This window comes from Heloderma suspectum, chromosome 1 (genome assembly GCF_057233095.1).
Source record: "Heloderma suspectum isolate Gila_16-S chromosome 1, 16-S_ref, whole genome shotgun sequence".
In the NCBI taxonomy this organism is placed as follows: Eukaryota; Metazoa; Chordata; class Lepidosauria; order Squamata; family Helodermatidae; genus Heloderma; species Heloderma suspectum.
In genome coordinates this window covers 9,813,410-9,830,958 of record NC_139458.1, presented here as the reverse complement: position 1 = coordinate 9,830,958, position 17,549 = coordinate 9,813,410, and the positions used below count along the sequence as shown (strand labels likewise).

The window sequence follows — 17,549 nt, the reverse complement described above, 5'->3', positions numbered from 1 at the left end:
GCAAGCAGAAGGTCCCAGGTTCGATCCCCAGCTTCTCCGGGGATGGCAAGAAAAGAATCCTGCCTGAAACCCTGGACAGCCGCTGCCAGTCAGTGTCGACAATACTGGGCTAGATGGACCCAGGGCCTGACTCAGTATAAGGCCGCTTCCTATGTTCCGAGGTAGGCTATACTGCAGGGGTGCTGAACAAGGGGGCCAAACCCAGCCCACTTGGGGTCCCAATCTAGGCCTCTGAGGGACCCCAACTGGCCACGCCCCCTTTCCTGCCCCCCCTTTCCCCAGTCCACTGACTGTTTGGTGGTTTCCCAGCTTGAACTACCACTCCCACAGCTTAGTTACTGGCAGTAAAACCTCGAAGCTACAATATGCTGGAATCTTTTGAATTTTTGGCCACACCCCTTCGCCTGTGACCCCACCACCAAAGGAGTGGGGCCAAGAGCTTCTCTGAAATGGAATTCAGCTTGGGCTGAAAGAGGCCCAACACCCCTGCCACACTGCTTTAGGATTTGGGTAGGGGGAGAGGGCAAGGTTCAGAAGACACTTCCCAAATCTATCCGTTCAGATGTAATACTAAACCATAGTTTAACACGTCATGAAAGAGCGCATTCAAGCCTTGGGCTTGAGCGCCACCCCCTCCCCTCCCCCAGCGTTACTGTAAGGAGGAGGTTGGAGGCATCGACTTCCTGGTTTAAACTAAACGCAGTTTGTCATTACATCCAAATGGAGAACTGTGGTTAGTTTAAACTACGATTTATCGGAACAGGCCAGGTTAAGAAACCACACTTGGATCCTGGCTTGTTTCAATAAAATATTGTTTAAACTAACCACAGTTTGCCCTTATTGGCTAAAACAATGGACCACAGCAAGTTTAAACTTGAAAGCAGATGCTTCTAATCTCTTCCAAATTGCCAGGCCGGAAGGGGAGGTGGAGGGGGTGCGTGCAAGCCAAAGGTTTGCCAGAGCTCATTTGCACAGCACAAAACTATGGTTTAGCTTTACGTCTGAACTGGGCCTTTGATTCAATGATGGAATGAAAGCTTTATGTGGGCTCAACTTGTCACTCTGGGCCTTTCTCAGGTGACGCTATGGCAAACCCAGGTTTAGCCTCAAGTGTATCTGGAAAAAACTAGATGTGATGTTAGCAGACCCCTGTTTCTTAATGTGTGGATCCATCCCAAGCACATAGAAAGCAGGGGATATGGAACCCCAATTTAAAGAGCAAACCAGTGGAGGCTGGTGGCTCTGAGGTCAGTGGGGCGGTGAATCCGCTTGGGGTTTCTGTCAGAACCAGTCAGAACTCTAGAGGAGCTCTCCAAGGTGCAGAGCAGAGCACCTTGGATAGCTCCTTTGGAGTTCTGATGGAAACCCCGAATGGATTCACCGCCCCACTGACACTGGAGCCACCAGCTTCCATTGGAGCAAACAGGGAGCATATTCACCTCAGGGGTAGAACCCATTCTTTGCGCACAGACCTTCTTAATCCCTGCCATCACCAGTTAAAAGGCTCTGTTAAGGTGATGGGGTCTACCTCCAACTAGAAACACTAGACAGAGTGGAAAAGCTTCCTCCAACAGGATGCCCTCTAGTTCTGCAGGCAGCAGATTTTAGCTAGTTAACCACCTGCCTTTTATCCAGCCAAGTAATGAATCCATGTGATTTAAATAATGTTGCATCCTACCAAAACCTAAAGACAAATGCCCTTCTGGAGATATTGAAAGACGTGCAAGGTAACGTACGATTTCTGAAGCAAATGCCTCTGCCTAGTGTTAGACGGGAAGGGCAGCTTTATTGATTTCTTTTTTCAGTCCCTGCTACAGCGGCACATAGCCTCAGAAAATAACCGGCATTACCTCTCGGCACCATCAGTTAAAATTTGTCCTCACAGATTAAAACTGCCCTCCACTGATTAATTAACTAAAGCTTTTGTTGATTAATCCACTGATTAAACCAATCCACGCTTGCAGCTCTAGTATTTATTTTATGGTTCTTTTTGTCCAATTCACTTTGTTCTTTAATGAACGCTCATATTGAATTAGATGTGGGAGATAAGGAACCATGCAGTTTCCAATATGAGTGGAGAAGGATAATTCTGGGTTCTGCATCCTGACACAGAATTACAGTGGACTCGGCAAGGGACATAGGACATAGGAAGCGGCCTTATACTTATACCATTGGCCCATCTAGCCCAGTATTGTCGACACTGACTGGCAGCAGCTCTCGAGGGTTTCAGGCAGGATTCTTTCCTTCACCTACCTGGAGAAGCCAGGGATTGAATCTGGGACCTTCTCCATGCAAAGCAGGGGCTCTATCACACTAAGCTATGGCCCCTCCACCAACAATCTGGTTCCAATCTTGGAACATTGGAGCATTATAGACAAACTGGAGAGGGTTCAGAGGAGGGCAACAAAGATGATCAGGGGACTGGAAACAAAGCCCTATGAAGAGAGACTGAAAGAACTGGGCATGTTTAGCCTTGAGAAGAGAAGACTGAGGGGAGATAGGATAGCGCTCTTCAAGTACTTGAAAGATGGTCACAGAGAGGAAGGCCAGGATCTCTTCTTGATCATCCCAGAGTGCAGGACACGGAATAATAGGCTAATGTTACAGGAAGCCAGATTCCAGCTGAACTGTAAGAGCAATACGACAATGGAACCAATTACCCAGAGAGGTGGTGGGCTCTCCCACACTGGAGGCATGCAAGAAGAGGCTGGAGCCATCTGTCAGGGATGCTCTGACTTGGATTCCTGCATTGAGCAAGGGATTGGACTCGATGGTCTTATAGGCCCCTTCCAGCCCTACTATTCTATGATCCTATGATTCTATGATTTGAACATCGGAAGCTGCCTTATCCCCAGTCAGACTCTTGGTCCATCTAGTGCAGTATTGTCGACACTGACTGGCAGCAGCTCTCTAGGTTTTCAGGCAGGATTCTTTCCTCGCCCTACCTGGAAAAGCCAGGGGTCAAACCTGGGACCTTCCACATGCAAAGCACGTACTCTATCACACTGAGCTATGGCCCCTCTAGGGATGCTGGAGAAATTCAAGACGGACTAAAATGAGCTCAGGTTTCTAAGACTCCAACCTGTGGAATCTGCTGCAGAGCAACCCCCTCAGGCTGCCCAGAGTCCATGGACTTTCGGATGTCTTTTTTTTTACTTTCCCAAAATTTACGCATATTTATCCATAGGAAAATATGCAAGTTCCTGCTGAGGAAAAGTTGAATGGAATGGGGGACAATGCACTAAATGTTACATACTAAGGTAAATTATGTAAATTGTTACAAAACCTCTTATGTAATTATCTGCATATTTTTCCACACAACAAAAAAAATCCGCATCCACCTGTGAGCGGGCGATGGCACGAAAGGGGCCCAACAATCCGCGAAACACAGACAGAGCGGATGTTACGCACTCCGTCCATCCCTCGCTGCCACACATGAGCAGAGGCAAGAAAAGGGACTAAGGGCAGTATCCACCACTGGCATTCCACTTGCGCTAATGGCGTTGCGCTCGCAGAAGCCGACATTGGCACAATAGGCGGGCAGGGCAGGGCAGGGCAGGGCAGGGCAGGGCAGGGCAGGGCTGGGTGGCTGAGCTGGAGAGCCCGTGCCTTGGTCTGAGGGATCCTTCCCCAGAGCGGGGCATTCTGGTTGAAGTGGCCTTGGCGATCGCCTGTGCTGCTGCAGCACCGGTCGTTTCCAAGGCCACCTCGATGCCAATGCCTCACTCTGGGGAAGGACCCCTCCAAGGGAGCCAGACAGATGGAGGGTGGCAGTGGAGGAGGAGGAGCTCTTGTGCTGGGCTTGGTTTCTGCTAGTGGAATGCCAGCACTGGATGCCACCCTAAGATGGGTAGGAGCAGGCATGCATCTTGTTAGCTCCCATTAAGAGCCACCCCACGAAGCTCTGAATGATTTTGTTCCTCCTGCAATTGCCTTAGACATTTCTTTCCATGTCAGTGATTCAGAAACATCATCCAACCAATCCATCAATAGCCTCAGCTTTGGCGGAGGGGCAAGTTACGCTGCCGCTGCCACCACCACTTCCAGTTTCGAGCTGAAAGGTCCCACATGACACCTTTTGGTGCAGCACGACCTGGTCACCTGACTGGCCACTGCCTGTGGATCCATGGGAAGAAATGCCCACACTGACCAGATAGGCTAGTTTACTCCAGAAGCTTTGAAGGGGCTGTCTCTGGCGCCCCGTGGCAGGTCTCACTGCATTGCAGGTGCCTTCCTAGGGGCCCAAGCCCCCATTCTCCTCTTGCGGGGCACTGCTGCACACACTGTGAAAATAACACATGGGGAGCTGAGGCACGGGATGGTCTTGCCACATGGCAGCGTGGAAGACCCGCTGTCTTTCTGGCCACTCTTAAGACAGTTGACGAAGGGGGAACCCGTTCTCGCGCTGGGGGGGGGGAGTTTTAGCCTGTGTCCCAGTACTTGCCCCTTTCTTCCGTTTGCATCCTGCCTTTCCACCAAATGGTGCTCAATGCAGCTAACAACAATAAAAGAAAATACGAAAGAACTACACAAAATATAAAACAACATGCTTGCTCGCACATTGTCCAAGACTCGGTCAACAACCAACAGAAAGTCACTGTATAATATCCTGAAGGTGGGCTGTCTCGGCCGGTGGTGCCCGCCCTCTGGAAAACCCTCCCCCCAAAATGTGGTATGTTTCAAACACCTCTTGAAAATGCATTTGTTCAGCCGGGCTTCCTCTGTCTTGTCATTAATTGCAACTAATCATATGCTGCTTCATTTTACTGCTCCTTCTTTTGTACTGTTATTGTAGTTGAAATAGTTTTTAATAGTGTATTTAAATGTGGTCTTTAACATTTATATGTGAACTGCTTAGAAATTATATTAAGTGGTATATCATCATTATCATCATCATCATGTGTCTGAGTCTTGGACAATGCTTGAGGCTGGACTATTATTATTGTTGTTGTTGTTGTTGTTGTTACTGTCCAGGACTCAGACACAGAGAGGGAGGAGCTGGTCTGATACAGTCACCGGTACCACCTGCAGAAGTCTGGGACCCAAGTCCCTACACCTTCCCTGAACCCAGCACCCAGAAGTCCCAGGAGCACAATACCCCAAAGCAGGATTCCCGCTGCTGCCATCACCCAAACAGCACTTGTCCTAAGCCAGACTCCTCCAAGGGGCCATGCTGGACACCTCCCATGTCCCAGCGCCTCCTCACGGGTGCAGGGTTTGCCCCAGGCGAGAAGCAATGGAGAGGTGAGGGAGGGCTTGGCTCATGGGCTGCCCCTTTTGGGATCTTCACTCTTCACACGAAGCCTAGGAGGGGAGATCAGGACCGGGAGCGTGATAATAGCTCGTTGGAGCAAGAAGCTCTCTGGGATCTGCCTGAGCTCTTGAAAGCCTTGTGTCCGCCCATTCCTGCTCTCTAGACACGGATTCTGGGTCTGCAGCTTCATCCCTAGGTGCCTTCATAAGGACGCTGCTGCCAGAAGCAATGGTTGCGGGGTCCGGGGGACAGGCTCTGGGTTTGCCATCCGGGTTTGCCTGTTTCCGCCTGCCTGGCCACACGCCCAGCCCTAGGAGCCACCAGAAGGGAGCTGCTGCTGCTTCTGGTGTGTGCGAAGGCGTTTGTGCTGCCTCTGGGACAGCTTGAAGGCATCTGCCCAGGGAGAGACATTTCCCGTCTTCCCTCTCCTGATGCTCTGCTGCCAAGAGACAGCCAGGAGGGGAGATGCCACGGGGAGGAGGGTGCCCTTTCTGGGCTCAGGACAAGGGACCTGGTGAGAGACCCTGGTCTCTTTCCGCAGCTTGAGGGTGGGCTGCTTGAAGGGCCCGGTGGCTTCTTTGCGTCCCCCTTTTCGCTATGAGTTTCATGTGGATGAGGTGTCTTACCGTTCGGTCTCGTAACATGAACTGCTTAGTGAATTGTTTAATGTGAGTAATGTTGATTTTATTGGTACTGAACGTTGTTAACTGACCTACTGGTCTGTCTTGTGCTTCTTTACATTTTTGACATGTTGTGAATGAAGTGCAATTGAGTTAATATGGTATTATAAACAATGATGGTGATCGTATTTGTTTGTTCCATGAATTGCTTTGAGCACAATGTATTGTGGAAAATGCAAAAGAGAAATAAACTGACGATGGGTGGGCATCCTGCCTCTGTGTGTGTGTGTGTCTGTGTGTGCATCTGTGTGCGTGTGTGTGAGTCCTAAGCCGTCTGCTGTCCTTGCCTTACAGGGTCTTTAGCAGACCCCACTTTAGCAGGCATTCCCACCAGCTACCGACCACTGGTTAACTGGGCCTCCTGCCTCCCCGGCCGTTTGTGGCCTCTGCCTTCCCTAGTTCAAGCCACGTGCCTACGGCCACAGAAGCAAACAGCTCCCTATGGGAAATATGAAAGTGCTGTGCTTGGGAGTAGCCTTGCAGGGGAAGCAAATCTTGCCTTCCCCAAAGCTTGCCTTTGCCTTCCCCAAAGCTTGCCTTCCCCAAATCTTCCCCAAAGCTTGACTTCGCCTTCCCCAAACCTTCCCTTCCCCAAATCTTGGTAGAAGCAATTATCTGCCTTCCCCAATTCAAGCCACGTGCCTATAGTCACAGAAGTAAATGGCTCCTTATGGGGAACATGAAAGTGCTATGCTTGGGAGTACCCTTGTGGGGGAAGCAAATCTTACGGTGGAGGCAAATCTTGCCCTGGACTCCAGGTGACGTGGCCTCCACTGAGAGGAACACACACACCTTGAATTCCAGCAATCTATAGTGGAGAACCAGCCCAGGGCTTGAAGAATGCCTCTTAGTGTGCGTTTGAGGAACGAAGAGACAGAGAAAGCAAGAGCATGAGTAGGCCACAGGCCAAGGGAAGGAGGGGGAAGAGGGGAAACTGAGAGGGAGGATTCTGAGGAAGAGGGTTGCCAGCTCTGTTACTGTCCCAGCCTGGCCTGCAGAGAATGGCTCAGTAGTACAGCCTGTGCATTGCATGCGGGAGGGCCCAGGTTCATCTCCATTTAAAAGGGACCAGGTAGCAGGTCATGTGAAAAGTCATAGAGAGCCATGGCCAGTCAAGACAATACTGGGTTAGATGGACACAGATGCTGACCACCCAGGATAAGTCTTTAAGGGCACAATCCTATGCGTGTTCAGAAAGAAAAAAGTCCTACAGCTCCCAGCATGCCCCAGCCAGCCATGCTGGGAGTTGCAGGTCTTTTTTCTGTCTGAGCATGCATAGGATCCGCTCTAACCAAGACAGTGCAAAGCAAAACTCCACCCTCCTTCCGCATGTGGAAGGATGTGAGCATCAATCAGTTATTCACAAGAGAAACTTTCTGCTTTCAAATAACAGTAAATGGATTATTCCACAACTGGCCCAAAGGCAAGAGAATTCTGCCAAGGTTCACCTACTCAATCGCCATTTGCATGGAACTGGTCTTGTTTCGTACAGTTTTAATTAATGACTTCAAACAGGGATTTGCTCTGGCATCGTTTTGGATTTTGACGGAGGTGTGGGGTTTTTTTAAATCTGCTGATTGTATGTGCACGTGGAAGGGTAATGCCATTTTGTTGCCGCTTGTAGCAGAAACAAATAAAATTTACTACTAGTAAAATTGGAATTCTAACGATGTTCCTTGCAGACCAGCTGTCAAGACAAACACAATTACGGCCGTAATTTCTCTTTGTATTGACAGTTTTCCCCATCCTGCTGCCCTCCAGATGGACTGGACTACAACACCCATTGGCCATGCTGTCTGGGGATGTTAAGAGTCCAACACATTTGGAGGCCAGGTTGGGGGAGGCTCTATTGCCCTCTTAGAGTTCCACATATTTCTCTATAGCTTCAAAGCCAGCCCCCCACGTCCTGTCACAGTCTGGCAGGACCCTGGATGGAGCTCTGCAAATGAAGGGGTGAAACTATGCGTAGAAGAAGGAGCAGGCTTGATTCTCAATGACTCCCATTAAGTTCTATGGAACAAAGTAAAGAGGATGAAATCTGGGACCTAGTTGAGAAGGGGGCAAAGACTGCCTTCTTGCCTCAGACCAAGGGCAGGGAGCAAGTTTAATCCCCACCAGAGTGGTGTCCCCAGGTGTATCCCTTTACTTTCTTCCATAGGTGAATGGGAGTGCTGCTCAGCAGCCCTATGGGAAACGTAAAATGCTGTATTTGGCAATGTAAGTTGAAAAGCAGTCTATAAATTGCAGTCCTTCCTTATAATAGACAGGCCTTCATTCCACACCCCACTCATTATAACGACAGATGATAATGATAATAATAAGAGTACATACAAGCATGGTTGGAAGGGAGTCCAACTTTTCCCAGTCATTCTTCCATGTTCTTTCTTCTTCCTCTTATAAATGTGTTCCTGTGGGGTGAAATCAAAATACAACCACAAGAAATTCTGTTTTGGTTTTCAGTGGATTCACTGCTTATTGTATCTCAGTTTCACCTCCAGAGGGCAGCATTTATGAGAATGGAGAACTGTGGAAGAACTACAGGGAAAGGTGACCTCATGGTGAGGTTTCCTTGTAAAAAACTATTCATATAAACTCAGCCCAAGATTTCCAGAATCCTGTAGGTGATGTCAAATTCTTCTGTTCACAGAACAATTTCCACCAGGCAGACATACCACCAGTTTATATTGTTCACTATAAAGCTAACAAGAAAATATGAACATAACCTGCATTCTTTGGAGCATCACAGCTACCCCAAACAGATCCTGAATGGATCGTGCCAAATGAAAACAACAGTTAGAAGGAATTGTGTAGGTCATTACCCTTACACCCATGAACCTGTCTTTCAGTACAATCCACGAGAGCAGGAAGACAAAGGCCTTATTACAACAGAATAGGGCGGAGACATCTGTGGCCGTGAGCTTCTTCAAAGCCAGCAGGTAAAGGTAATTAGTCAAAGTCCAGAGAATAGAAAAGGGAGCTGTCCGTTTAAGAAAGAGTTTCAGCGTCAGACCATCTTCACCAAAGATCCGACTGCATTCCCTACAAAAGAGGAAAAGAGGCTGAAAATTCAGGGTGTGGACAGATCGCAGCAGTGCAGATCGGAGCTGTAGTACAGGGCCCACACAACCTAAGGGGGCCCCAAATGAACATCCAGAGAGCAGCAGGTGATGGGGTCAGCAGCAAACACGACCTGCATCAAGCACCTGGACTAGCATGGGCAGGATAGCCCCCCCCAGGGCTGGCACTGCTTGCTGCAGCATCCTGTCTTCTTATTTAAAGAAAACATTTTAGAGCTCGGGGGAAGCCAACTGGCACGTATGTGGTTACTGTGATGTCACATGTATATATATTATGAATCTGTGGAGAATATGTGGATTAATGTTATGTTATGTTTTCTGGTAGGTAGATCTAGTATGAGTGACAGGAGGCATTTTCATATGAGAGGTGATTAGCTGGGTGAGTGGGGCGGGGTGAAAAGGTGTGTGCTATACGTGCTTGCGTAGTTTAGATCGGGTTCGGATAGGGAAGTGTTTGGCTAGGGCTTGTGACGAGACAGACTGTGAAGAGATAGATAGAGAGGACATAGATTGTGACGAGGCCTCGTGTGGATAGGATTAAAGCGGTAATTAAGTGTGCATGTGTGGGAGAGGATATATTTATATGGAAGCTTTTAAAATGACTTAGAGAGCAATCCTATGTCTCCTGGACAGTGTCTGGGGGAGATAGGATTTTTCCATTTCCCAGCTCCCAGGTTGCAGACAGTGCTACGAGCTCGCAGCTGGGGAACCGTGCTCCCCGCCCCCGCCACTGCCCCCGCCCCCTCGTGGCTCGCATGGAGAGAACTGTGCCTCTGTGCGCACAACACGGAGCACGGAGGGGTGGAACGGGGCGTTCCTGGGGGCGGAGATGGGAGGAGACCATGGAAGCTGTTTTAGACCCGTCTCTAGCCCTGTTCCCGCCCCCTCCCGGAAGCAAAGTGCAGGGCAACTGCAGCTCGGAGGGAATCCTCTCCTCCGTCCTGCTTCCACCCTAAATTGGATAGGCAGCCGCCTCTGACGTCAGGGGAGGTTGGAGGCGCCCATCTATCTCTATAGGACTGCACCCTTATTTACTGTTTAGCATCTTAATGCTGTGAATAATAAATATTTCTATGTTTTATAAAATCCTGCACCTACAGCTCATGGCTACAAAAGTGCAAAATAATAAACAGAATAATACAGGTCAGAATAAAAGCTGGTGTGTCCTCCCATTTCACAAAGAAAAGGTGTTGGGCCTGAGGTAAAAGTCCTGGTGGCCGTGTCACTGCGCACGGTGGAAGGTGTTGCCTGGTGTGGGAAAGGGCTTATTGAAAAGGTATTCCCACTGGTAAATAGGCAGAAGCGCCACAGTTACAAATGCTCATTTTATTAGTTTTACTTTTAAAATATATTATCCTTTTCTACAACAAAATGGTGCTTATGCCCAAGGAAACGTGTTTAGCATAAGGGCTTCATTTCATTCCATGGTCATGATTGTGCTTTGGTTTAAGGGAGTTTAAAATGCAACACTGCACATGCTCAGGGCATTCCTTTTTTTAAAATCAAGGTTAGCAAAAGGGTTCTTGTTTGGTTTTTGCTCTAATATATCAGGAATGCCAAAACAGTTGTGAAGCATGGAATAGCGGTGGGGGGTAGGGGGAGAAAAGTTATTTATGTGCTTCCCCACTGAGGGCACAATCCTATGCATGTTTAGACAGAAAAAAGTTAGACAACTCCCAGCATTCCCTAGCCAGCATAGCTGGCTGGGGCATGCTGGGAGTTGTAGGCCTTTTTTTCTGTCCAAACATGCATAGGATTACACTCTGAAGCAATACACATGGCTGTTTAAGGGGGCCCCATAAGAACATGAAGTCCAGGGCCTAAAATTATTGCCTAGATGCATCACTGGACAGATGTAAAATTGCTCTACAAATATTACCTCTCTCTTTCCCCTCAGATAGCGTTCTGCTGGAGTTTTGGCTTGAGTGAGGAAAATTAATCCTAGAGCTGATGCACAATTCAAAGCTCACATTGAAATCATGCAGACAATCGGACACTCGAATGTCAGTTCCAAAGGCATATTTGGGACAATAATATCTTCATAAGATATCATTTAGGAGCAGGGGTGTTGAATCCACTCCGGGTTTCAGTCAGAACCACCTTGGAGAGCTCCTTTAGAGTTCCAACTGGTTCTGGCTGAAACCTGGACTGGATTCACTGCCCCACTGGCTGGAACCTGGACCGGATTCACCGCCCCACTGACATCAAAGCTGCCAGCCTCCAGTGTTTTAACCTTTTCGAAAGGGGGAAAACTTCACAAAAGCAAACCTGCCCATAGTCAAAATTCATCAGTCAAGACCCCTCTGCAAGCAGCCGCTTTGTCAGGGGAAATGCCTGGCTGAGCCCGGAGCATTGGGGTGGAGCCTTCTGCAAATAGGGGGCACTGGATGTTTCAAGGCCCTCCTTCAGGTGCCCCTGCCATTGGAGGTAAGGCTGGTGGCATCCAGGGAGAGGGGCTCTTTGGTTGTGGCACCCTGTCTTTAGAAGGCTCTCCCCACAGAGGGTTGCCAGGTGCCCAACAGATGTAAGTATAGGTGCCAAGCAAGCCCCCTCCACCACCACCCGCCCCTCCATGTACTGTTCTAGTTTCATTACCTTTTTTTAATTATAAGTTGCCTTGAAAATCCTTTGGGGCCATAAGGCAGACAAGAATCTTAAATAAATGCATAAAATATAATATGCATAAAATAACAAGGCGTTCTTGGTACCCCTGGTGAAAGCCTCGTAGCTAGGTTCCTCCAGTGTTCTGTAAATCCCAACCCAATTTCTCTAGTATCTGCAAACAAAATGGCCACAGCTTGGTGTCTTGGATGGATTCCTCTTAGCCATAGTCTCAAACCTTTTTGCTCCTCCTCCTCATGACAACAGCTAATTCGTTTATTTTGTCCTGGTGAGATTCGCTAGGCACTCTCTATTGCTACTTTTTCAATGGGTCTTTAGAGACATTTTAATTCACTTATGGTGTTTCATTTTCTTCTGGTTTAATGAACTGCATTTCTTAGCTGCTGCTGCTGCTTTTTTACTTGATTTTTTTCTTGACTGGTGTTTACAGACGGTTTATAGTTACATTTTTATTATGTTTTATTCTTTATCATGTATTTATTTTGTAGCCATTTTGGACTAAATCCAGTGTTTCCCTTTCTCCCCCCTGCTTTCCCTCACATACCCTAAACCTGGTCCGGAGGGTCTCCCAATCATCTGGAGGAGATCTGGGGGAGTGCAGGGGTCCTGCAGGGGGGAGGAGAGTTTCATTCTGCCAGTGGTGTCTGTTCTGCGGGCGGAAGGACACCATTGACACCACTCTTTGAAACTAAGTGGGTTATAAATTCTATGAAATCAATCAATCAATTGATCAATCAATTTAATTCATTTATTTGTTGATTCATCTATTTTCAATAAATTTATATCTTGGTCTCCTATATAATCAAAGTGGCTAACAACCCGGTTAAAATCACCAATGCAGAACATAAACATTAATATGTATTAAAATATATGTAAGTTTAAAACATCGTAACTACAACACAAAATAGCAGCATCAATAGATCACAGAAAAAGCAGTTTAAACACAGTCATCATCAGAAAAGGTTCAGTCAAACAGCCATTGGAACAAATAGGTTTTCAACTGTCCATCTAAAGGCAAGGAGAGAGGGAGCTTGGCAGATCTCTCCAGGGAAATATTCAAGAATCTAGGTGCCATCACAGAAAAATATCCTGTTGCTCCTATCCATCCACTGTATCTCTAACAAGAAGAGGATGTAGTACAAGGCCCCAAATGCCAGTCTCAAGGTTCTGGCATGTTCATATAGGAGAAGAAGCCAGTTTTTATGGTAACATGCAAAAAGGTGCATCACCGTAATTATGGACCTACCTGATTTTTTTGATTGGAGATTGCTTTTCCTGTGCAGTTGCAAGATGCCCAGAGTAATAAACAGGGAAAAACATAATATTCCAGTTTGTGGAAAACCAAGTCATGAAAAATGGATAATCAAAGTTCTTGTATGTGATTTTCACAATCTGCGTCGTTCCGACGCAAGAGGAGGAGACAGACAAAATAATCAGAAATCCCCAGACGATCTTGAGAAATGTGGATGTGCAAGACTCACACCGGGTCTGCACACGGCTCTCTTGGCTGGTGCTTTCAGTGTGGGCTTGCGTCCCTTCTTCTCCTGCAAAGAGAGGCAAATGGGGTCAATCAAAGGAATGGAGACCGCCTTTGGCATCTGTTGCAGTGCCCTGGACCAGGGGCAGGGAATGTGCAGCACTCCAGATGTTGTTGGACTCCAACTCCCATCAGCCCCAGGCAGCACAGTGAGGGATGATGAGAGCTGAAGTCCAACATCTGGACTTGTCCATTCCCCATCCCCACCTGGACAATGAGAGAAGAAGCACCCTAAGACATCACAACCCCCAAAAGCACTATTACTGCCCAGGCATGATGCATGTCTGGTAAAGAGGACATTGGAAAGAGATGCAACCAGCTGATCTTACAGCAGGGGCATCAAACCTCATCCAGTCCACCTGGGACACCAATCTGGCCCTCCATTGGTCGCCAGATGGCCACACCCCCTCCCCCCTCCCCTTTCCCCTCACCACTGGTCATTTGGTGCTTCCTCCGTTTTTTTGTAGTTCCCCCCACCCCCAAATTCTAAATGGTTGTACTGCTGGTCCTAAAACTTAGCTACTTGGCCATAAGAGCTTTATGTTAAAACAGGCTTGTGTCTGGGGTATTTTTAGCCCTGCTCCATTTGCTGTCCGCCCTGCCCACACTGGAATGTGGCCCCCGAGAGTGTCCCCGAAATCCAATTTGGTCCTCAGGCTGAAAGAGGTTCGACACCCCTGCCTTACAGATTGTGGTGGGACATAAGAGTGCCAGACCAAGGACCAATTCCCAAGGAATTGTGGGACTTTGGTTCAGGGTAGTATCCAAAGTCTCCAGATAAAGCTTTGTGTGCTGTGTGTCTGAGCACGACATGAAGTGTTTCCTTTCCTGCTTTTCTGCTACATAACCTCTAGGTGGCACTGTGGTATAGTGGAACAGTGCAATTACATGAGTGGAAAAAGCATTTTCGTTCACTTTCACAAATAATACCACATTTTCCCTGCTGTATAAAACTCACCAAAAGCACTGTTTAAAAACAGAAGCGAAACTGGAGGGTCACAATGTTGTCTAAGGAACCCATAAACAACCATGAGTAGAGAACTAGCGCAGAATAAATGCCTCAGTGTATCTTTTTCGCGTCTCCCACCATTGCTCTTTGCAGCAGGAGTTCCCCCTCTCAGCTGCTTCCTGCAGTGCTGGCTCTAGCTTTTGTCTAGATCTTGGGCAAGATGTCCTAAGTGGACCCTCCTCCCTGAGTAAACCTACTCCTGTGCCACTATCGTTACTGCCCATTTCCTTGCTCTGTCCCTCTGGGCCAATCCTTGCAGGAACAGCCCTGGCAGGGGATTGCACCATCCAAGGGCACAAGTAGAGGGCTCATCCTTAGAGTTTTAAAGCACTTAGTAGACACAATAACACGGTTACTCAAGGCACAGAGTTCATTGACGGCTCTGGATGTATCAGAGAGCCTTGGGTGCAAACAGGGGTCACAATGGAGGGCTGTTGCCTAGCAGCCACATGGAGCTAAAGAAGTTTCCTTTTTAGCCTGGGTTTCTTGTGTATAAAAAACCTAACATGTTCAGTAAGTTCAGTAGTAGTAGAGGTTTCATTCTGTTAGAAACCTGGCCTGATTTGCTCTACTGTTTTATACTTCTGGCTGTTTATGATGACCCTCACTTTCCAGAGTCTGTCTGCTTTACTAAGCCACTTCTGCTAACAGTTCCTATGTGTTTGTCGCTGGGGGTCATGCAGTGACCCTTGTGTGAAATTGTGAGAAGTATTTGAGAATTTTGCTTTAATGGACCAACACCATCACCTGTTTTTGATCAATGCTGTTCTGCAACAGCCTTCCCCAACCCGGCAGCCTCCAGGTGTCTGGGACTACAACTCCTATTAATTCCAATCAAGATGGCTGGGGATGTTGGGAGGTGTAGTTCTAGAATTGTATAATGACAAACTGGCTGACATAAAATGCATCAGAACTAAACAATTGAGTATTTGGGAATCTACACACACACGCATGCACACACACACACACACACACCACATCTTTTAAAAACATGATGGATATCACTTCCCCATCACCCCAAATATGTCAGTTTTCAATATAGTCATTTCACACCATCAGCAGCAAACTACATGATATTCTGTAGCTGTGTGTCACAAAATCCCAATAGCCCCTTCCCCTGCAGAGCAGGGGTGGGCAGACTTTAGGCTTTACCACTAGAATCCAGAGACAGTGGAGGCTGGTGCCTCTGATGTCAGTGGGATGGTGAATCCACTCCAGGTTTCAGACAGAACCAGTCAGAACTCTAAAGGAGCTCTCCAAGGTGCACAAGTTTTAACGTGGAGGAAGCACCAGGTTAAAACTGCCCTCTTCTCTCAGGCATTTGGCAGCATATAAGGAGTCTCTTTGATTGTCTCTGGCGGATTGTTTTAAATTGTTTCTGATATATGTTGTTGTTGTGTGCGCCATTTGTTCTATGTCATTACGTGAATGGTTTTATACTTTATATAATGTATTTTAATGGGGGGGGTATTTTTGTGAACCGCCCAGAGAGCTTCGGCTATGGGGCGATATAGAAATATAATACATGAAATATAATATGATAACTGAAGATGGAATAGCTGCACAAATGCTTTCTGATACTTAGCACCATAGGTCAGCTTTCGGTGTAGCCCCATGTAATATACACACATTTCTGTTAATGCACAACCCTCTGCAATCATGAAGACCAGAGTCTTGATTTTAAATAAAATTAAATAAATCAGGTTCTCTGAATGCAAAATATCACCACTTACTCAGCTAACCAGACAGAATGCAGCCAATGTCCTACCACTCTACAACGTTCTAAGCTTAGCACTGGGGAATGGGCAGAGGAGGAGGTACTCGCCAATTGCATTATAACTAAAGGCATTTTTTTTTCATTTATTGTGGTAAAAGCCACTACAAAGGTGGGTCTTTCTTTTACCAGAAATATCCCCATGACAGCACTTGAAAGGAAACACTACCACTGGCTCCCTTTCTTAACAAGAAACCACAGAACCTAGAGTGGCAAAAATATGGACATTTGCCCTGAACCTTTTTGCCCCGGAACCTCTTTGCCCCAGAGCTATTTAAATTCTTAAGGTTTAATGAAGGAACTCTATTTCTAGCTTTGGTACACAGGGAAACGCATGTCTCCAGGAAAGTCGGACGTTGTTTCCTCTTTCCGGGAAACTCTGAGAATTGTAGTTCTTGGGGTGGAATGAGTTGCACAGAGATAATTCAGCACCTCACAGGGCTGGCCCAAAACATTTCACTGCCTCAGGTGAAGGACAAGATGGCGCCCTCCCCCAACTCCATGCTCATAAGCTGACAGGGATGGACAGTTGAATCTTACCTCAATGCTGGTGAAGGGACAGAGCCCTCCACTGCCCCTGAGGGCAGCAGGCTGGGTCAGGGGTGCAGGGCAGGCTGCATAGCACACACAGCTCTGCCCTCCAATGCCTTGCTGCCACCCTCCATCTGCTGCCTGAGGCAGCCACCTCACTCTGATTAATGGTAGGGCCGGACCCAGCACCTCTTCAGACTAACGCTCCCAGGTTTTTCTGAGGGCAACCATGGCAAATAAGGTGGTAGGAAACCAATGGAGGCATGGATAGGGCTTGAGAGTCAAAGGGCAGATCAGCTAAGGGCAGATCAGCCAAGTCAGAAGCAAATTTCCTTTACATGAACTGGGTGAAAATTAAGAATGCCAACGTCCTGTCAATTCAGAGATAAGAATGTAAGAAGAGACCTGCTGGATCCGACCAAGGGCCAATCGAGTCCAGCATCCTATAGCCCACAATGGCCAGCCAAGATGCCTGTGGGAAGCCCACATGTGGGACACAAGCACAACAGCCCTCCCCACTCGTGTGTCCCCAGAAACTGGTATCAAGAAACACAATACCTTTGATACTGGAGTTAGCATATCACCATCATGACTAGTATCCAATGATAACCTTATCCTCCATGAATTTGACCAACCCCCTTTTGAAGCCATCCAAATTGGTGGCCATCACTACCTCCTGTGGTTGTGAATTCCATAGTTTAGCTATGTGCTGTGTGTAGAAGTATTTCCTTTTGTCTGCCCTGAATCTCCCACCATTCATGCTTCATTGGGTGACCCCAAGTTCTAGTGTTATAAGGGATGGAGGAAAACTCTTTGCTGGCCTCTCTTCCCCTTAAGAAGACGGTGGCTGAAACCATTAGGTCACTGACAATAAGGACATCATCTTCCCCATTTCAGTGAAGTTGGAGAGCCAACATCCACCATTTATCAATGTTTTCCAAGACGTTTGTGCTGCACAACTACTTCATTTCTTACTGGTCTTCCCTTTTTCCTTTTTGCCTACTAGGAAAATCTCATTAGGTGATGGATTTTTTATTTATTTGTTTATTTCCCAAGGTATATAGG

The 17,549-nt window shown here is 47.4% G+C and overlaps 1 protein-coding gene across 6 annotated transcripts in view; it reads right to left on the bottom strand.

Annotated features, from left to right (window-relative positions):
- The window catches only part of SLC35F4 (solute carrier family 35 member F4), a 166,602-nt gene that overhangs the window by 7,816 nt on the left and 141,237 nt on the right, over positions 1-17,549 (bottom strand). For 3 of the 6 annotated variants that reach the window (XM_084835453.1, XM_084835491.1, XM_084835471.1), the window contains 2 exons: positions 12,880-13,177; positions 8,754-8,973 (listed from right to left, as the gene is read on the bottom strand). In XM_084835453.1, coding sequence (XP_084691579.1) covers positions 8,754-8,973; positions 12,880-13,177 — 518 coding nt within the window. Of the gene's footprint in view, positions 1-8,753; positions 8,974-12,177; positions 12,283-12,879; positions 13,178-17,549 lie in introns of all 6 variants that reach the window. The other 3 variants (XM_084835443.1, XM_084835481.1, XM_084835462.1) reach the window with 2 other exon arrangements.